The sequence below is a fragment of the Petromyzon marinus genome, chromosome 48 (assembly GCF_048934315.1).
Source record: "Petromyzon marinus isolate PM22_M1 ecotype Great Lakes invasive population chromosome 48, UKy_Petmar_22M1.pri1.0, whole genome shotgun sequence".
Taxonomy (NCBI): domain Eukaryota; kingdom Metazoa; phylum Chordata; class Hyperoartia; order Petromyzontiformes; family Petromyzontidae; genus Petromyzon; species Petromyzon marinus.
In genome coordinates this window covers 2,240,336-2,261,937 of record NC_133714.1, presented here as the reverse complement: position 1 = coordinate 2,261,937, position 21,602 = coordinate 2,240,336, and the positions used below count along the sequence as shown (strand labels likewise).

General features: G+C 49.3%; 2 protein-coding genes across 6 annotated transcripts in view; one reads left to right on the top strand and one right to left on the bottom strand.

Moving 5' to 3' along the window:
• The window catches only part of LOC116952728 (serine/threonine-protein kinase WNK2-like), a 163,720-nt gene extending 161,414 nt beyond the window's left edge, over positions 1-2,306 (bottom strand). For 2 of the 3 annotated variants that reach the window (XM_032972336.2, XM_032972337.2), the window contains exon 1: positions 494-2,306. In XM_032972336.2, the coding sequence (XP_032828227.2) occupies positions 494-1,513 (1,020 nt within the window). In that variant the 5' untranslated portion in view covers positions 1,514-2,306. The remainder of the gene's footprint in view (positions 1-493) is intronic. The other variant, XM_076074445.1, reaches the window with a different exon arrangement.
• Positions 2,307-2,436: 130 nt separating this feature from the next.
• The window catches only part of NINJ1 (ninjurin 1), a 49,855-nt gene continuing 30,689 nt past the window's right edge, over positions 2,437-21,602 (top strand). Inside the window, exon 1 of one of the 3 annotated variants that reach the window (XM_032972499.2) lies at positions 2,437-2,460. In XM_032972499.2, the coding sequence (XP_032828390.2) occupies positions 2,458-2,460 (3 nt within the window). In that variant the 5' untranslated portion in view covers positions 2,437-2,457. Of the gene's footprint in view, positions 2,461-17,171; positions 17,196-21,602 lie in introns of those variants that run through there. The other 2 variants (XM_032972498.2, XM_076074455.1) reach the window with 2 other exon arrangements.

The window sequence follows — 21,602 nt, the reverse complement described above, 5'->3', positions numbered from 1 at the left end:
TAAGTTACACCCCCCGTGACTTTTCTAAACTGCACATTACAGTGATAAAATTAATTGGGGATCGTACAGTTATTAGTATGCGGGCGCCACGGTGGCGAGATGTTAACTTCCTTTCCTGGTATGCAGGAGGTCGTGGGTTCGATCCCGACCCCGACGCCTGCTGTATATATGGAGTTTGCATGTTCTCCCCGTGGTCGCGTGGATTTTTCTCCGGGTCCTCCGGTTTTTGCCCTCCACATTTAGAAACATACGTTAACAGTATTTGGCTGCTAGAAAATGCCCACGTGATGATATTTCCACCTCGTTCAGATATTATTCGTGATATCCAGGTCGCTTCTTAAAGAGAGCTTACATAGCTCAGTGGGCCTTACCTGGTAAAAAAAAAATACACCCGAGAACCCCGTTTAATCAATCACGGATTTTAACTCAGGCCCACAAGCATCGCCGGCTTCAGCTGCGAGACCCCACGCCCGACCTTCGCGACCGCACTCACCTGCAGCTCGCACCACGCCACATCCACCCACGTGTCCGTGTCCAGACCCTTGTAGACCGTCTTGAAGGAGCCGCGGCCCAGCTCAATGCTGAACTTGAGAAATCGCCCTCGAGGCGAGGTGTCCACCGCCTTCATGCCCCTATCGTCGTCCGTTTCTTCATCGTCCGAGTCGTTGTTTTGCGGATTCCGCTGCTCCTGCTTCTGCGGATGTTGCTGCTGCTGTTGTTGCTGCTGCTGCTCACGCTGCTGCTGCTCAAGGTGCGACTGTTGGTCTTCCGGCACGTCCAGCTGCTGCTGCTGCTGCTGGGTCCTCTCTGTGCCGTCTGCTGAGTCGAGGGGTTCCACCTTGACCGAGAGGGACTCGGCATCATCTCCGCTCTCCGAGCTCTCCTGACTTTCGGGGCCCGCGTACTCGTTCACGATCAACTTCACGTCGTCGCTACTCTTGAAGGTCACGGCAGCCGAGTTCCTGCGACGCACGGCCACGACCGAATGCGCCACCTTCATCTTCTCATCGTTGTCCTCCTCGAGTGTATATTTATCATCGTCCTCGTCGTCCTCGTCATCATCATCGTCATCGGCATCATCATCGTCGTCCTCATCATCGTCGGCGCTGCGAGTGCATCGCTTGATCCTGGTGTTGCTGCCTCTCAGCCTTGCGAACGGGACACCACCACCACCTCCTCCTCCTCCTCGTCCATCACCTCCATCACCACCAACGTGTCCGCAGTCACCGCCACTCCCCTTAGATCCGCTCAGCTCGAGGCCGTTGACAGGACCCGGGCACTCTCCATCCGAGACGCTCGCCTTCTCGCTCACGCTCGAGTCGCAGAGGTTCACGCTACGACGCACGAATCGCCCCAGCTCGACGCCTCGTCGCCTCTTGTCCGTCACGAGCAGGCTCTTGCTCCTCCTGCGGTACACGGGCTCGGGCAGGGCCACCTCGTCCCACTCGTGGGCCACCGAGACGGCTACATCGCCTCCCCAGGCGCCGATGACGTCCAGGGCCGCTTGAGACATCTCTCTTCCTCTCCGGGCGAGGTCAACGCGCGGCACGGAGCGGCATGACGCCGATAGCCCTCGTCGTGCCGTTGAGGATGGTGACGCTGACGATGAGTTGAAGTTGTTGCAAGGTGGACCGGCCGTCCCTGTTCAACGCCCACAGCTAAGCACGCGCGCTGCTGCTCACAGGCGCCGTCACCGTCCGCTCATTCATGATTACACAGCGCACACTCACACGCACAGACACGCACACTCACACGCACAGACACACGCACACTCACGCACAGACACACTCAATCACTCACACGCACAGACACACTCACTCACATGCACAGACACGCACACTCACAGACACGCTCATTCACACGCACAGACACACTCATTCACACGCACAGACACGCACACTCAATCACACGCACAGACACACACACACTCAATCACACGCACAGACACACACACACTCAATCACACGCACAGACACGCACGCAAAGGCGCGAGCAATATATATTTTGTCCGCACTCGGCAAAAAAATCTCGCTTCCCAGGAGGGCTCGGCGCTCGCCGACAACCAAAAACTCCGATGACTGCCGCTGCCGTCGCCGCCGCCGCTGCTTCTTCTTCTCCAGCGCAGTGGAGACGTGTCCGTGGTCAGCCCGAGTCGGTGTGACGATGTCGGGCTACTCGAGCGAGAGAGTGTGAACTCGGGATGAGAGGCAGAGAGAGGGAGACGCGTTCGCCGTCACTGCCACCACCACCACCTCTACTGAACAGCGGCGGCGGCGTTGCCGATCGTTCTGCGGAGCGCGTTGCGTGTGCGCTCCCTGCCCAACACGAGCGGGGGAGGGGGCAGAGGAGGCGGAGGAGGAGGCGGAGGCGACTTCACGGGTGGAGGGAGGCGGTGGTGAGTGCGCGTGGATGCGGGCGGGGTTGGCGAGGGGACGCTCACGGCGCTGGGGGGGTGTGATGGTGAGTTCGCGTGCGTGCTCGACTCAAATGAGTACCTGGGGCGATGTGTAATCGTAGCCACTAAGGGAGACAAAGGCGGCCGGGCGTGGTACTGACGTACCCCCCCCCCCCGTTGTGTGCCGTTCCGGTCTTCTTAGGTGCTTGCTAACAGCACTTGCCCCTACAGTCTGTAAAAGGCTATACGGGGGATATTTGTGCCTGTGGCTGTGTGTGAGTCTGTGCACGCGTGTGTGTCTGTGTGAGTCTGTGCGTGTCTGTGTGTGTGAGTCTGTGCGCGTGTGCGTGTCTGTGCGTGTGTGTGAGTCTGTGCGCGTGTGCGTGTCTGTGTGTGTGAGTCTGTGCGTGTGTGTGTTTGCGCGCGTGTGTCTGTGTGTGTGTGAGTCTGTGCGTGTGTGCGTGTCTGTGTGTGTGTGAGTCTGTGCGTGTGTGTCTGTGTGCGTGAGTCTGTGCGTGTGTGTGTGTGTTTGCGCGCGTGTGTCTGTGTGTGTGAGTCTGTGCGTGTGTGCGTGTCTGTGTGTGTGTAAGTCTGTGCGTGTGTGTGAGTCTGTGTGGGGTGTGAATGTGGAGAGCGGTGGCGCAACGGTTGGCGCACTGCGCTACGAGCCCGGTGACCAGCGTTCGATTCCAATAACACTGGCGGACACTTGAACCGGTCCTGGGGCTCTCCTAGGTCGACTCAGCCTCAAATGAGTACCTGGTGTGGTGTGTAAATCTTCTCCACTGGGGAGACAACGGCGGTCGGGCGTGGTGCTAACCACCCCTCCCCCCCCCTCGTGTGCCGTTCCGGCCTTCATAGGTGCTCGCTAACAGCACTTGCCCCTACAGACTGTTAAGGCTATATGGGGGATCTTTGGTGGGGAGTGGCTGTGCGTGTTTATCTTTGTGTGTGCGTGTGTGCGTGTGTCCGGTGTGATGATGGTATCTGCCCGTGTGTGGACTGCCGCGTGTGTGTAGGGGGCGGTCGCGTCTGTAATGATAAGGGGTGGTTGCGCATCTAAGTGCGTGTGTGTATCTAAGTGTGTGTGTGTGTGCATCTAAGTGTGTGTGCATCTAAGTGTGTGTGTGTATCTAGGTGTGTGTGTGCATCTAAGTGTGTGTGTGTGTATCTAAGTGTGTGTGTATCTAGGTGTGTGTGTGTATCTAGGTGTGTGTGTGCATCTAAGTGTGTGTGTGTATCTAAGTGTGTGTGTGTATCTAGGTGTGTGTGTGTGCATCTAAGTGTGTGTGTGTGTGTGCGCGAGTCTGCGTGTGTGTGTGTGGGTTAAGGTGTGAAACGGTGGCGCAGTCGTTCGCGCACTGCGCTACGAACGCGGTGACTCTCACGACCAATAAGAATCGCGAATATTTGAACCGGTCCTGGGACTCCGCGAGGTCGGCTCTGCCTTAAATGTGTGCCTAGTGCTGATGTGTAAACACATCAGAGACAAAGGTGGTCGGGCGTGCAAGGGTGTTGGCCACCCACCCCCGTGTGCCGTGCCGGCATTCATAGGTGCTCGCTGATAACACTTGCCCACCGGTCTGCTGAGGCTATACGGGGGATCTTTGTCTTTGCGTGAGTCTGTGTGTGTGGGTGCGGGTAGCAGCGGCGTGTGTGATGATACGAATGGCTGCGTGTTGTGTTCGAAGCTTTGCGTGTGTGTGGTGGGGGGGAGCGGTGGTGTATCGGTTAGCGCGCTGCACTACGAACCCGGCTACACGGGTTCGATTCCCGCTCACGGCCAACACCAGTGATGATTGTCTGAACCGGTCTTGGGCCTCACCTAGGTCGACTCAGCCGCAAATGAGTACCCGGTGCGGTGTGTAAACGTCGCCACGAGGGAGACAAAGGCGGCCAGGCGTGGTGCTGATCACCCACCGTGCTAACAGCACTTGCCCCTACAGTCTGTTACAGGCTACACGGGGGATCTTTGTCCGTGCGCGCGTCTGTCTGTGTGTGTGTGTGTGCCCTTGTGGGGGGTGGTGGCTCTGTGCGGTGATGTGGGTTCGCTGTGCGTCTGCTTTGGGAGCGGTGGGGTAGCGGTTCGGGCACTGCGAGAGGAATCCGGCGCAGACGAGTTCGATCCCCGGTCACGGCCAACACCGGTGACACATGCATGAACCGGTCTTGTGAGCCTCGACTCAACATAAGTGCTTCATTTTGAGTACCTAGTATCAATCAGTACAGTACACCCCCCCCCCCATACCGGCATTCGTTGGTGCTACTCGCTGACAGCACTTGCCCCGGCAGTCTGTTAAAGGCTATATGGGGGATCTTTTTTTTTCTTTGGGTGGAGGCGGCGGTGTAGTGGTTAGCGCACCGCCCTACGAACCCTACACAAACCGAGTTCGGTTCTGGTACACGGCCAACATTCAATCATGGGTGGCGAGTGATTATTGAACCCGATCCTGGGCGTCTCCTGGGTCGACTCAGCCTTAAATTAATATATACCCTGGGGCGTGGTGCTTCCCACACCACTCTCCTCGTGCGCCGACAGCACTTGCCCCAGCAGCCTATGGAGGCTCCACGGGGGATCTTTGCATTTAACTTTGCATGAGTGAGTGTGTGTATGTGTGTGTTCATAGTTAGTTCATAGTTCATTTATTTGGTATAGCCCTGTGGACGTGTTTGGTGTGTTCACGGTAGTGTTAGCGGTTAGCGCCGCCCTGCGCTACGAACCCGGCGACTCGGGTTCGATTCCCGCTCACGGTCAACACCGGTAACGATTATCTGAACCGGTTCTGGGCCTCCCATAGGTCGACTCAGCCCCAAATGAGCACCCGGTACGGTGTGTAAACATCGCCACTGGGGAGACAAAGGCGGCTGGGCGTGGTGCTGGCCACCCACCCGCTCGTGTGCCGTGCCAACCTTCACAGGTGCTACTAGATTAACAGCACTTGCCCCTAACACTCTGTAAAGGCTACACGGGGGGTCTTTGTCTTTTGTGTTTGTTCACGCCCCAAATGCTCAGCTCCCCTCCGTGGACAGCCGCGATGACGCCCGTGCTGCAAGTCCACTCCGGATCTTACAGCCATAAAACAAGGAAGGCAGAGGAAGGGTGGTTGGGTGGCGAGGGATGAGGGGAGGAAGAGGCGATAGAAGGAGAAGAGATGAGGAGGTGGAGAGAAGAATAAGAGCGGAGAGAATGAGAGACCACACAGACGGGCGGTCGGACAGGGACGCGTGCAATCGATGGCCTTTGAGTGTGATGCCGAGACGACGTGTACGTACCATCGTTGCAGTTATCCCCCTGCATGCAAGTCTGCCCATATATAAATCAATTAAAGCGCTTGAATTTTTTTTTTACGAGCAGATGAAGATTCGCTGGCTGGTAAAGCGAGCTAGTCTGCCTTGATATTGCCACTCGAACGCACAAAAAGCGACGGAGTGCACGATTTTTTACTTTTATGATTTCGCTGCGGCCAAAGTCTTAAATACGGCAGGCATTGCTTCGCGTGGCTGTGCTAAACACCTATTATTATTCCACTCTGTTACAACGTTACATGAGCGTTCACAGAGTATATACCCTGATTGCATATTCATCCGAATCATAAGACACATCTCAGAACGTGTCCCCACTCTAACGTTGTAACAGAGCCCGCTGTCAATGAGAGATACAGTATATGCAGTGAGGGAAAAAAAGTATTTGATCCCCTGCTGATTTTGTACGTTTGCCCACTGACAGAAATTATCAGTCTATAATTTTAATGGTAGATTTATTTGAATAGTGAGAGACAAAATAACAACAACAAAATCCAGACAAACGCATGTCAAAAATGTTATAAATTGATTTGCATTTTAATGAGGGAAATACATATTTAACCCCCTCTCAATCAGAAAGATTTCTGGCTCCCAGGTGTCTTCTATACAGGTAACGAGCTGAGATTAGGAGCACACTCTTAAAGGGAGTGCTTCTAATCTCAGCTACACCTGTCCAGAGAAGCAATCAATCAATCAGATTCCAAACTCTCCACCATGACCAAGACCAAAGAGCTCTCCAAGGATGTCAAGGACAAGATTGTAGACCTACACAAGGCTGGAATGGGCTACAAGAGCATTGCCAAGCAGCTTGGTGAGAAGGTGACAACAGTTGGTGCGATTATTCGCAATTGGAAGAAACACAAAATAACTGTCAATCTCCCTCGGCCTGGGGCTCCATGCAAGATCTCACCTCGTGGAGTTGCAATGATCATGAGAACGGTGAGGAATCAGCCCAGAACTACACAGGAGGATCTTGTCAATGATCTCAAGGCAGCTGGGACCATAGTCACCAAGAAAACAATTGGTAACACACTATGCCGTGAAGGACTGAAACCCTGCAGCGCCCGCAAGGTCCCCCTGCTCAAGAAAGCACATATACATGCCCGTCTGAAGTTTGCCAATGAACATCTGAATTATTCATAGGACAACTGGATGAAAGTGTTGTGGTCAGATGAGACCAAAATGGAGCTCTTTGGCATCAACTCAACTCGCCGTGTTTGGAGGAGGAGGAATGCTGCCTATGACCCCAAGAACACCATCCCCACCGTCAAACATGGAGGTGGAAACATTATGCTTTGGGGGTGTTTTTCTGCTAAGGGGACAGGACAACTTCACCGCATCAAAGGGACGATGGACGGGGCCATGTACCGTCAAATCTTGGGTGAGAACCTCCTTCCCTCAGCCAGGGCATTGAAAATGGGTCGTGGATGGGTATTCCAGCATGACAATGACCCAAAACACACGGCCAAGGCAACAAAGGAGTGGCTCAAGAAGAAGCACATTAAGGTCCTGGAATGGCCTAGCCAGTCTCCAGACCTTAATCCCATAGAAAATCTGTGGAGGGAGCTGAAGGTTCGAGTTGCCAAACGTCAGCCTCGAAACCTTAATGACTTGGAGAAGATCTGCAAAGAGGAGTGGGACAAAATCCCTCCTGAGATGTGTGCAAACCTGGTGGCCAACTACAAGAAACGTCTGACCTCTGTGATTGCCAACAAGGATTTTGCCACCAAGTACTAAGACATGTTTTGCAGAGGGGTAAAATACTTATTTCCCTCATTAAAATGAAAATCAATGTACAACATTTTTGACATGCGTTTTTCTAGATTTTGTTGTTGTTATTCTGTCTCTCACTGTTCAAATAAACGAACCATTAAAATTATAGACTGATAATTTCTTTGTCAGTGGGCAAACGTACAAAATCATCAGGGATCAAATACTTTTTTCCTTCACTGTACTTTGTTCAACGAAGACAAATACAATGATCCCATGTGTAGCCTTTAACAGCCTTTTGGGGAAAGTGCTGTTAGCGAGCACCTATGAAAGCCGGCACGGCACACGAGGGGGGGGGGAGGCATGCACCACGCCCGACCGCCTTTGTCTCCCCAGTGGCGATGTTTACACACACGCACCAGGTACTCATTTGAGGCCGAGTCGACCTAGGGGAGGCCCAGGACCGGTTCAGACAATTGGTTCGCACGGGTTCGTAGTGCAGATTTGCGCTAACTTGCTACACTACCGCTCCCCACACCACTGCAGACATATATACACACACACCTGCCCGATTATAGTACGCATCTGGAAGTGAAACTCCCCCTCGGGGTCGGGAAGGTAACCATACCCTGGCTCACCAGGAGAAGGCCGTACTGCAAGTGGACTCATCCTCATCTGTTTCCATCTGTACAGCGACAGCGTGTTTGTCCCCTCGCACGCGCGGGTTTTCTCGGGGTACTCTGGTTTCTCCTTCCACACGTTCAAAGGCACATCATTAATTGGCTGGGAAAAAAACAAACATCTTAAAATAAAACTAAAATACAATGCAGAACCCCGCCGTGAAAAAGAGTCCTTAGACCCAGCGTGGCTATCCTGGATAAACAATTAAATTACGCTTGCTTCTTCACATGCAGATGGGAAATGCGTCTTACAATCCGGAATATCTGCTTCGTACGAACGCGTTTACACGGCAGAACGGTATCTGCCATGCGTGTATGGCGTGTTTGTAAACACGTGTCCACTCAAGCGATGTAGTTAGCACGTGTACACCCGTTGCATGTGCACAGCCCTTTATGTCACTCCACTGCTGGATGAAGGGGGCCTCCCCCACCCCTGTGCCGTTCGTAGGTGATTGTTTGACCATACTTCGGCACGCTGGTCCAGTGCATGCGCAGGTTTGTGAAGGCGGAAAGCGCATAGACGTTAAAGCATACAAGTACAGAACAACAATGGGTGTTGTCACACTGCACCCTGCTGGCCAAAACGTTGCCACCGAATGCCAACCACCTCTGTATGGCAATCCAGCTGCGTGTCTAGCGGCCGACCCACCCAACACTATCCAGGCCGAGGCCGTAGCCATGGAGTCAACATTGGGGGGGGGACCAAATCTTCCAGGGGGTCTGCCCCCCCCCCCCAGAAAAAAATCTAAATTTGAAAACTAACTTCCTGCCTAAAATATAAAAAAATCACTAACAGATGGGATGGACTTTTTATTTATTTTTTACAATAATGTCTAATAGTGTATTATATTACATTTCTCTGGTTTTTAAAATATTTTTTTACCTTTTATTGTTTCATTGTATGTAATGGCAGAGATTAGGGATTAATAAAGTACAACCATAACCACAATAATATAGACAGAAATCTATTTTATAGCAATATATTGGGGGGGGGGGGACATTTTGAGCATATTTGAATATTGGGGGGGATGTGTGGGGATGTGTCCCCCCCAATATATATTATAATTACGGCCTTGATCCAGGCAAATACCTGCTTGGCTTGCGAGATATTTGGAGCGCCACGGTGGCTAGGAGATGTTAACTACTTCGCCTGGTTAACAGGGGATCGTGGGTTCGATCCCGATCCCGACCCTGACGCCTGCTGTATATTTAGAGTTTTCGTGTTCTCCCGGTGTTCCCCTCCACGTTGAGAAACACGCGTTTAGATTCCTTTTTCTGGCTGCTATAAATTTCCACTCGACAAGCCACTTCGTAGAGCTATCATTCGTGATATCCAGGTCGCTTCTGAAAAAGAGCTACATAGCTCAGTGGGCCGTACTTGGTGAAATAAAAAATAGTTTAATAATTAATTAGAGATCGGTCCGAAATGTACTGTATACGCATTACAAAACAAAAGTCTGTAATCTAAGTACGTGTGATAATTCTAAACGATGTTACTGTACTTGTAATTAACATACTGAGCGTCTCTGGGCGTCGCACATCTGGTTACATTCCACATTGGCATGACTGGGGCGAGTGGCCTCCCATAGGGCAACCACTATTGACAGTCACACAAAGTACTATGGAGCACGTTTCATCGACCCCCGAAGAGTCGACCCCTCTATCGGGAGTTGAACTCTCAACGCTTCAACAGCGAGTGGCGCGGTTAACACAAAGCCTGCGTGGCACGCGACCGCGTTCGTATGGAATGACACGCTTGCGTTTGTTTTACAGACGCATGTCAATCCACTGCTGGATAAAGCCCCCGCTCCCAACACCACGTCAGGGGTTGTTTGAACATACTTCACCTCGCTCATCAGCTCATCAGCCAGCCAGTCAGCCAGTGCGGTTTGCTGAAATTGGAAACATTGAGCCGGGTCCATTCATTCGTGAAAGAAGAAAAACATATTTCAGATTTTTTTTAGTAGTTTTTGTGACAATACTTTTATTTATGTTTTGTTCACCCGGGGTTGGGCCCATTGAGTTTAAAAGAGCTCTTATTCTATGGTGACCTCCGCGGGTTGGAGGAGGGGTATATACATATCACAACAAACAATACTGTATAGGAATAGGTTTTACCCTTTTAACTGGCACAAAAAAACTGACACCTTTATTCAAGGCATCATGTTTGCAATAACCACAACACAAGCAGTCAAAATGCAAACAAAAAAGACAACTCTGATAATAATATGCACTGTCCTTGAATTTGATTGGTCCACACCCGAGACAGCTTTTCTTAGAGCCTAGTCTCCATTGGTGTTGGACCAGAAGACGCCAAAAGGCGTACAACTCAAAAACAGCACACTATCAGAGTATTGAGGGCTCGGGGTGAGCATGTACATTATGAGACCTCCTTTGCCAGTAACAAGATATAGGAATAGGTTTTACCCTTTTAACTGGCACAAAAAAACTGACACCTTTATTCAAGGCATCATGTTTGCAATAACCACAACACAAGCAGTCAAAATGCAAACAAAAAAGACAACTCTGATAATAATATGCACTGTCCTTGAATTTGATTGGTCCACACCCGAGACAGCTTTTCTTAGAGCCTAGTCTCCATTGGTGTTGGACATCAAAGTCGCAAGCAGGTCAAAATAGATTTGTTAAAAATTGCGTCTGTGCGTGTGTCCCGGACTGTCCGACAATAAAGTGTATTTACTTCTCCTTAAGGAAGCTGCAAAGTCCTGAATGTCACCCGTCTCGTTGAATCTCGGAAGCTAAGCTGGTTTTAGCCCGGTTTCGCACTTGGATGGGAGACTGCCTGGCAACATCAGGTGACATCGCTTGGCCTGACGAGGCCAGAGGATGGCAGTCAGAGAAATCAATTCCTCGCAGTGCACTGTCCACGTTCCCACATCGAAGCTCCCCGCATTCACCAGCTCGCACGGAGCAGCTTGGTGAAGTCTGGTCAATCGACCCCTCTGTGACCAACTTGGCGTGGGCATGAATTCACCGGAGCAGTGGACTGACAATCGGGTGCTCTACCGCAGATATGTCAACAGTATTTCCCGCAGTAATATTACACGTGGCAGATGGTTGCACGTTTAGGTGTGTGGTCAAAGGGGATTATGCAATGTGCCCCCAAATTAATGCGCTGCAGTGGGAAAGGGTTATAGAGTAATTGGGTTAAATCATCAATCAATGTCGCCAGAACCCGCTTGGTCATTAATTCGCATCAATCCTGCTGATGCGGCATCAATGGGACTCATTCAGGCTTCTTAGACTGCGGTTCAAATCAGTTCAAGGCATCGGCACGCCAATGTGCGTGCGTGTGTGTGCGCAACAGCCTATTACACCACCGTACTTTAAACCACGTGCCGCCCAAGTCATTCGCCAGAATCGGCGGCAGTAGTGGCACAATCGGCACCATCGACAGAAGCATCACAAGCATCATCATCTTCTGCAGCAGCAGCAGGAGTAGTAACACAATCGGCACCATCGACAGCAGCAAAGTCATCATCATTTGCAGCAGCATCAGCAGCAAGCACCAACAAGACTGGCACCATCATCAACAGCAGTCGCATCAGAAGCATCTTTATCTGCAACATCATCAGCATCAATCTCCACCGTAGAGATGGAGCGATTAAATCAGCTCCTGTGGAGGTCCTATGCGGTTTGTTACACCGCTGGACAATGAGAGATGATATACCTCATCCAGCAGTGGATTTACCATGGCTAATAATGACTTTACTGTCACATGCCACTCGTTCCTGGAATTGGCCAAGTATCCCCATCCAGGACCCCTCCTGTAAGAGTATTGAGACTCGGCGTGGCTTTCCCAGGTAAACAAATGTTAGTTTTGGCATAGGAACGTGGAATTTCCACCACCGTACAGCAAAGTCGGTGCAATGGCTCCACGACACCCGTTTCACCACTCAAGCGGCTGAAATCCAGGCAGAGCTTTGTCTCCGAAGACCCATTATCAGCTCCACCATGGAAGGAAACGCAGGAACAACGTGGAAGGAAATGCCTATAACCTTGGAGAGGACCGGGTTCCCTCAAAACAACCCCCTTCTAGGCACTGACCTCAAGGGGAAATACTGGTGGACTCTAAACCCAGCCATAGCCTGGGGGGGGGCGGGGGGGGGGCGCTAGAGACGGACGACTCGATCCTCAGGTGGGAGGTTCAGGGACGATCACGAATGTGAATGGAAAGATCAGACAACGCCGGCGAATCCTGATCCACCGTCAACCAAAATAACAATAGACATTCTTTTTAGAATTTGGTATATATTAAACCCCCCCACCCCGTCAATATTTCAATGCAAGTGGTGGGAATACGAGACGGTATTTAGAGACCCGCATGCCACTCCGGAGTTTCAGGTTGCCGACCCGTGGCTAACATTCCGCTGTGGTGTACTGTCATGCTCACCACGTGGGACTTGCAGCAGGATAGATGGGTATACACCGCTCGCAATGAGTCATATCGACAGGTTTGGGTGTGGCGGGGTAAAGTGTGGGTACTCTCACGCCTTCCAAGACGTTTGGCCACCGTGGAGGTGTAGGCCAAAATATTCTCTCGAGGGGCTCTCTCGAACTCCCTCTGGTGGAGCCCCTTCCACCAGCAGTGGTGAGAGCAAGCAACTTGCAGGGATGCGCCTGTACCTATGTTAAAGCAACGTTGGGCGCGGCGTCTAAAGATGCTGCGTGTGCGTGTGTCGCGGGTGACCGGATTTATCTGGCACGTACTCATGATACCGGGTACACGTTCGCAGCGTCTCGTGATCTGGAATATGCAAGGGCACTGCTGACGTTGGTCAATTGTTTGTCCTGGGGCCTTAGCCCATCCCAGTGACGCTGACGCAAGGGGTCCACGCGGTGGCGTTGCAATTGCAACATTGGGACCAAGCACAGCGTGAATTTGACCTGATGGGGGATCGTGCAGAGTCCCGAGTGAGAATCGTTGTCCATGGCAAGCAACACCCAGGCCGACATCTCGCCCAGAAGTCGGCAACCGGCAGTCGTTTTTTTAACTTCAATAAATGTTAAACATTAATTGGCCCTAATGATAATGATGTATGAAATATGGCATGTAATGGGTCACCATGGAATGTCTTTGGTGACGACAAAATGTACAAGAGTCGAACTGTATTGTTAAAAAATAATTCAAGCGGGGGAGGGGGGGGGGCTAAACAGAAGCAGTTTATTCCATAATCTATTTCGTGTAAGTCATAATGTACGTTGTCACCTGCTGTATGCCCGCTGCTGTGTTTGTGTACAAGCAGCTCTGCGTGTGGTGCGGCTCTCGAACAATTTTGGTTAAATGCAAAAACAAAACAAACATTGGTCTCCTATTTCACTTCAAAGGTTTCCCACCCACCTGATCTAGCCCTATTACATGCCCAGTCCTTGGAGTGACGCTCATGGGTGAGCATGCAAAACCTGTCAACCCATCCAGTTGGCACGTATTCTTGCACAAGGGAATTGAGTTTTCAGCCGTTTTAATATGGGCAAAAGAAAGTTTTTGTCTATTTGTTTGTGTTTCTCTCTTGTGATGGGACTTTGTAGGATGAACGTTGAGATGTATAAGGGCATGCATGGGGTACCCAATAAGTGTGTGAATTGGTCTGTAATAAGGTAGGGCACTGATAAGGGGGTTGACAGCTTTGGCATGCGAATACATCGGGGACGTGGACGCGTTGTTGAATGTGCGCGCGCCTATGACAAATTTTCTTGGAATTAGCTCGAATTCGTGGCATCTCACATAACTTCCAACCAACCTATCCCATCATTCAACACGTCACAACGTACCCCCCCCCCCCTCCTATGTACAGCCTCTAGACGTGTTGCATTTGGACGCTTTACATTACAATTGTAACGGATACACGGTTTGCATTAAATCACACACACGCTGGCTCTTGCTGTGCAGTGCATCGCTTTTATTTTTCTCGCATTCGTCTTGATCCTCCCTTTTCCGGCCTTCTTTATTGAATTATTCCATCATTTCCTGCAGTTCGTTTCCGTTGGATGTTATGACGACCACGTCGCCAGCAAATCTGAGGGTTGGATAATTAATCATCTGCGCCCTGCGATGGATCGACGAGGCAAGCTGGTGCGCGACTTGCGAGTGGGCTCTGGAATGGAAACGGAGTTTTAACACGAACTTTCTGTGAGTGCCAGTAGCCTAACTTAGCGTGGGGACAGGGGGCGGCGGGGATGGCCTTGCCACCCTCATGGTGGCCAAAGTTACGAATCGGGTCCCCTCTTGATAACCACCACGAGATACGTTTTCAACAGCTGTGTAAAAGAACAAAACGCTTAATTAAAACGCGGTTAAAATGAATTCCCCCCCCCCCCACCTATGAAAACGCTTTCATTTACGCTCCACGTTTTCTCTTAATTCAATTACAGCGATAACGTTTGGCTTGGGCAAACTGCGCAAATCAAATATTGGGGACCCACCTGACCGACAACTTCACCCCCTGAGCTTGATAATGTCGATACTATTACGCGACTGGAACGTGCACTCCCGGGTACTGTGCTGTGTTAGAGCAGCATGCATGATGGGACGCGCGTGATATTTTGTTTCCAGAAAATGCAAGGCATTCGCGGTTTATACTGTGACCAACTTGGAAGAAAAAAAAACCGACCCCAACTTTAAATCACATTAGGCTAATGACTCGTAACTAAAAACATTAACCTCCAAAGCTTACTTTGTGAACTTGAGAAGCGTAAGGCGAGGCCACACGTGGGTGCGAATAAAAATAAGTTGCAATTGGGCGAGGAATGCGGTGGGAGGGTATATTAATTAACAAACAAAACATTCGTGGGAAAAGTTTTATTGAAAGTGTGATATTAAATATGCGTGTCACATTTCGTAGTGAATTCAAACCAACGTCGTCATCATCATCATCAGCCATTATCAATCCGCCGCTGGATGAAGGCCTGCCCCAAGCCGTCACAATCTGTCACGATGCCGTGATGCAACGGTACACCCAGCACCTGGAATATATACGCAGCGATTTTTCACGGCTCCATCTCCCCAGTGGCCGCTGTCTCGGATGCGTCCCGTTGACTTCACTGCCGCTCCGTCGTTATTCTTTGACGAACCCGTCACTAGGTGGTCAATGAAGGTGAATACCACTTTGTGAACAATCAACTGTGAGCTGTCCTATAAAGAGGCTGACCTCTGCCAAGGGAATGTGGAATTTCCGTAACAGGCAACGGCACCACCAATACAGTATATGTAAGTGCCATCAGCGGACAGTGCACCAAAATACATTGTTGTACTATACTTCTGCGCTCCCACAATTATACAGCAGTGGATTGATAAAAGGGCTGTACATGTGCATGAGTAATGCTGCAATTAATTCGCGAAGTCTACATGTGAGTGGGCTTAATTCCATAGAAATATGTTTACTTTAGGATGCTATGAAGCCCATGTTTCCTTTGCATTTCCTATACCATTAGGGACCCAGAGCATGCATGTGTATGCAGCACGCTGTAGACACTGGATGGAATATATACACAGCGATTTGTCTGCTTTCATATCCAGGTAGCAGTTCATTATGGCACTCAGTGTGGCAAATCAATAAAAAAACCCCGACCATCTCCTAATTATCCGGGTTAAGGGGAGGTATAGAGGTACACGTTGTTTAGCTATGTAGAATTGGGATTAAGGTACAATGTGTCCTCTTTGTATTGCTTTGTCAAAGTGCTCGTTTTACTTACCAACTTGTTTGCGGCCACATGGGCACAGAGTCACTGACCCCTGGCGTTTGAAGAGCAGCTAATAGTTAAACCAGCCCGGACGATGTATTTTGTTGTTTGTTGCAAGCAGGGCTAATCTGCAACCAAAGATAATCCACCCACAGACATAATCGAGGAGTGAAATCAACAGTACTGAGAAGATAGCGTTTTATTACTCTTCCTAATATCCATACCTCAAAGGATCTTTATGTCCCGACAAGTTTTAAGATAGTGAGCATAGATAAATGGCAGCCCTGAATTCGTAAAGGAAATTCCGAGTTCCTATGGCGGGGGCCCACACATAACCTGGCAGGTTGTATTCTAGGCTTGTGGCTATGAGGTGGCTAGGAAATTGGAGTACAGCAGTGGATTGAGTCTACAGATGATTTAATCGATTTTATATATTGGATTGTGCAGAGCTTTAAGTATTACGCACTTGTGTGCATGGATATTCTCGAACTACTCTGGATTCCTTCCACAATCCAAAACTTTTTGGAAATTTAATTGGTCAAAAATCCTAACGCAGGACCACCATGCAAAAGAGTCTTGAGACTCAATGAGGCGTTTGTGGGCAATAAAATATTATCATTGGACTTGTCTCTGACAATTTTCCTGTGCATATCACCTTACTCTGAGTTGGCGATGGTGTAGAACCAAATGCTCACATTTGCTGGCCATTATAAATCTTAGATCCAGCAGAGAGCTAAATGCTGCCCGTAGTCTGTAAGGTCTCAGTTCAGAGTAGTGTTGACAGTGACAGGACCCAAAAGCCAATTTAAATGGGTACACAGTGTGGTTTTCGCTATTTGAAATTTAACTAAACTATTTTTTATTTTACCAAGTAAGATCCAATGAGATATACCGTATAGCTCTTTTTCAGAAGCGACCTGGCCACAAATGATAGCTCAACGAAGTGGCTTATCATGTGGAAATTTATGAGAGCCAAATACTCTAAACGTATGTTTCTAAATTTGGAGGGCAAAAACCGGAGGACCCGGAGAAAAATCCACGCGACCACGGGGAGAATTTGCAAACTCCATATATACAGCAGGCGTCGGGGTCGGGATCTAATCGACGACCTCCTGTGTTCCAGGCGAGGTAGTTAACATCTCCGCACCGTGGCGAGATATTAAATCAGGATGACCTCATTAACCATTGAATACGATTGTGGGCATATTCTATGGGCAAGAAATGACACGTCCAACAGAAGGCGATGTGCGCATGCTGCCATTCATATCACTCATGTACAGTGCTACGTATTATGCAGCTATCAATGCTCGGATCGCGACGCTGGCTCGCTATACAGTTGAAAGAAAAATATACCATCGGAAAGAATTCTATCGTGGGAAGAAATAAATCTCGCCAATAATTTCAAGGTAAGAAAAACTATCTCACAATACTGGATGAGGGGAGAACTTCATGTAAATTGATTCTTCACTGGTGTATTATTACTTAACTGGCTAAAACCAGGGTGTGGAATGTTCCAGAAAGACTGATAGATTTTCCAGGACAGGCACAGTAAAATAAGGACCATCCTTAAATAACCAGGACCGGTGACAAACCCGACGACCCCATAGTCTGGAAAGATCTTCCCAGAATCTGCTGTGCTGTTGACTTCCTGCCCATGTTCAAGTTTCAACTTGAGACTTTGCTTGTTACCTCTACCTATGACTCTCTCTATCAGATCAATATGCCCATTGTTTCTGTACAGTGTCTGAATATTTGGTCATAGGTAGACACTACGTAAATCCACATTGTGCTCTGTACGTAGGGGCAGTGGTTAGTTAATGGTCATACTGTCACGAATGTCCGTTAAATTTTAGTACCAATATCACCGTCCGATAAATGCAAATGGAAAATTGGTTCTCGAACTAACGTGGAATAATTACTCATAATTTGTTTACAGTCCTGAGCCAATGGTGATAGTCGGAAAAGCTGTCTTCGCAGGGTATATATAGAGAGAGGAGTGGCCTTTGTGTGGCTAAAGGAGGTCTATCAAAGGGACTTCAGAAGTTGTTCTGTGACATCATTGTTCAAAACTATTCTCTGAACCAAGACGATGCACTGCCAAAGTTCCAAATGAGAATGTCTCCATTTCATAACATGACACCGATAGCGAAATTGCAATATACAGTACTGTAATAGGGAACAATTTGAACAAACTGTTCAACTATCTATCTGCTCAAATAAATGTTGAGTGGTACTTCTCCCCGTGGACAAACCTGAATCGATGATGGAAATTCTACATTCCCATGGCAGTCCCTGCCTGCTCTGGGTGATCAAAATTTACAGGAACAATGCATGTTTTAAACGTAACAAACAAAACACTTCCCACGACTAAGTCCACATAATTTGAAACTCATCTTCTGGAACTAACTCTTGCGAAAGCATAGCTGCTGGTGACAGGAAAAAACAGCATTTCGCCACAGAGAAGACGCTGGCAGATTGCCACTAACACACGGTGGCGTTCAACCCACCCCAATCGTGCCTGGTAGGAGGGGGGAGATGAGGAAGAGTGGCTGACACACGCAGCAAGGGATGCTCCCACAGCACGGTTGGCTACGTAGGGTGCGAAAGAAGTTCAACATACGTCCAGTGGCGCATCTATGGGGTAGCGGCAGCGATATGCAACGCATAGTCGCCCACAAGGGGGCTCCTGAATCAACAGATACACAAGTAAAACGTATTAAGAAAACATTTTTGAAAAAACATTCATTCAAAAAATAACCTGCGGTCTAGCATGGACCAAGCCCGATAAGTACATCTGGCGATCATATTAAAAGAGCTGTATAAAGTTGCGCACGATCCTAAACCGATGGGCCGACACGAAAGACAGACGAACGATGACTCAATTGTGCAAGTCTCGTACAAGGACGCCACCATGGGATAACCTCCCGGTGTCAACCTTCCACGCACGCCAAATGGTCTCGACCATTGACCGAACCAGGCGCGGGCATGGCCGATGGGGCCCATCCGATGCCACAAATTGCCACAAATTGGCACCGTCGAAGATTCGGCGGCCTGCGATGAGCGCGGCCACGGATCCCAAAAGCATCGACCGGCCACTTAAACAGCTGCTGCTGTATTGTTTAAAGGAGACACGGACGAGGTCCACACTGCGTCTGAGCCAGACAATTGAGTGGATAACATTTAAAATTACATCTTTAATCAGTTATGAATCCATAGGAAAGAAGAAGCAGACTTAATTGTGGGTATTGTAGCTTTTATTTGTTTTTTTTTTAATTAATAACTGTCACTGTGAGACTGCCTTCCTGTGAACCCAATGCACGGTGAAAATAAAACAATACATATAGTTAAATAGCCTTACATGTTATTGTTTTCCGGGGTTGAAAACATCCGTAGCTATTTCAGTAAAAGTGAGTCGGTAGAAATATCGGTTGTTTGCGCCCCTACAGATATAGCAGACGGGTTGCAGTGCCATCACCACTGCAATTGTGCGAGGCTAGCTGCTTCACAGGCCAAAGAACAGAAACTCGGACGATTGGCGGATGAAACGACTGAATCCCCCATTGTGCCACACACGATATACATAATTACAAACCTGTGAACACATAAGGGTTACCCGTATTCTCGTACAGGGAAATTGAGTTTTCAGGTCTATACAGCGTACAGCCGTTTCAATACGGGCAAACATTTATTTTGTACAGTACTTGTGTTTCTCGTTTGTGATAGGACTTTGTAGGATGAACGTTGATATTTATAAGGGGCACGGGGTGACCAATAAGGTCTGGATTGGTCTGTAATGAGGTAGGGCACTGATCAGGCGTTCACAGGTTTGTAATTCCCAACCTAGCTCCTCCAATCCACTTATGTATTTGAGTAAGTCTTGCACGTAATTATGCACAACTCACAAATATTTATACACAACACACAATGGTTGATAGTGGTGATGGAGCAAGAGAGGGTGGTTGATGGTGGTGATGTAGCAAGAGAGAGTGGTTGATGGTGGTAATGTAGCAAGGGAGAGTGGTTGATGGTGGTGATGTAGCAAGTGAGAGGGGTTAATGGTGGTGATGTAGCAAGAGAGAGTGGTTGATGGTGGTGATGTAGCAAGGGAGGGTGGTTGATGGTGGTGATGTAGCAAGTGAGAGGGGTTGATGGTGGTGATGTAGCAATAGAGAGTGGTTGATAGTGGTGATGTAGCAAAAGAGAGTGGTTGATGGTGGTGATGTAGCAAGAGAGGGTGGTTGATGGTGGTGATGTAGCAAGTGAGAGGGGTTAATGGTGGTGATGTAGCAAGAGAGAGTGGTTGATGGTGGTGATGTAGCAAGGGAGAGTGGTTTATGGTGGTGATGTAGCAAGAGAGTGGTTGATGGTGGTGATGTAGCAAGAGAGAGTGGTTGATGGTGGTGATGTAGCAAGGGATTGTGGTTGATGGTGGTGATGTAGCAAGAGAGAGTGGTTGATGGTGGTGATGTAGCAAGGGAGAGTGGTTGATGGTGGTGATGTAGCAAGAGAGAGTGGTTGATGGTGGTGATGTAGCAAGAGAAAGTGGTTGATGGTGGCGATGTAGCAAGGGAGAGTGGTTGATGGTGGTGATGTAGCAAGGGAGAGTGGTTGATGGTGGTGATGTAGCAAGAGAGAGTGGTTGATGGTGGTGATGTAGCAAGAGAGAGTGGTTGATGGTGGTAATGTAGCAAGGGAGAGTGGTTGATGGTGGTGATGTAGCAAGGGAGAGTGGTTGATGGTGGTGATGTAGCAAGAGAGAGTGGTTGATGGTGGTGATGTAGCAAGAGAGAGTGGTTGATGGTGGTGATGTAGCAAGGGAGAGTGGTTGATGGTGGTGATGTAGCAATGGAGAGTGGTTGATGGTGGCGATGTAGCAAGAGAGGGTGGTTGATGGTGGTGATGTAGCAATGGAGAGTGGTTGATGGTGGTGATGTAGCAAGAGAGAGTGGTTGATGGTGGTGATGTAGCAAGAGAGAGTGGTTGATGGTGGTGATGTAGCAAGAGAGAGTGGTTGATGGTGGTAATGTAGCAAGGGAGAGTGGTTGATGGTGGTGATGTAGCAAGGGAGAGTGGTTGATGGTGGTGATGTAGCAAGAGAGAGTGGTTGATGGTGGTGATGTAGCAAGAGAGAGAGTGGTTGATGGTGGTGATGTAGCAAGGGAGAGTGGTTGATGGTGGTGATGTAGCAAGGGAGGGTGGTTGATGATGGTGATGTTGCAAGGGAGAGTGGTTGATGGTGGTGATGTAGCAAGGGATTGTGGTTGATGGTGGTGATGTAGCAAGGGAGGGTGGTTGATGGTGGTGATGTAGCAAGAGAGGGTGGTTGATGGTGGTGATGTAGCAAGGGAGAGTGGTTGATGGTAGTGATGTAGCAATGGAGAGTGGTTGATGGTGGTGATGTAGCAAGAGAGAGTGGTTGATGGTGGTGATGTAGCAAGAGAGTGGTTGATGGTGGTAATGTAGCAAGAGAGTGGTTGATGGTGGTGATGTAGCAAGAGAGAGTGGTTGATGGGGGTGATGTAGCAAGGGAGAGTGGTTGATGGTGGTAATGTAGCAAGGGAGAGTGGTTGATGGTGGTGATGTAGCAAGAGAGTGGTTGATGGTGGTGATGTAGCAAGAGAGAGTGGTTGATGGGGGTGATGGAGCAAGGGAGAGTGGTTGATGGTGGTGATGTAGCAAGGGAGAGTGGTTGATGGTGGTGATGTAGCAAGGGAGGGTGGTTGATGGTGGTGATGGAGCAAGGGAGAGTGGTTGATGGTGGTGATGTAGCAAGGGAGAGTGGTTGACGGTGGTGATGTAGCAAGAGAGAGTGG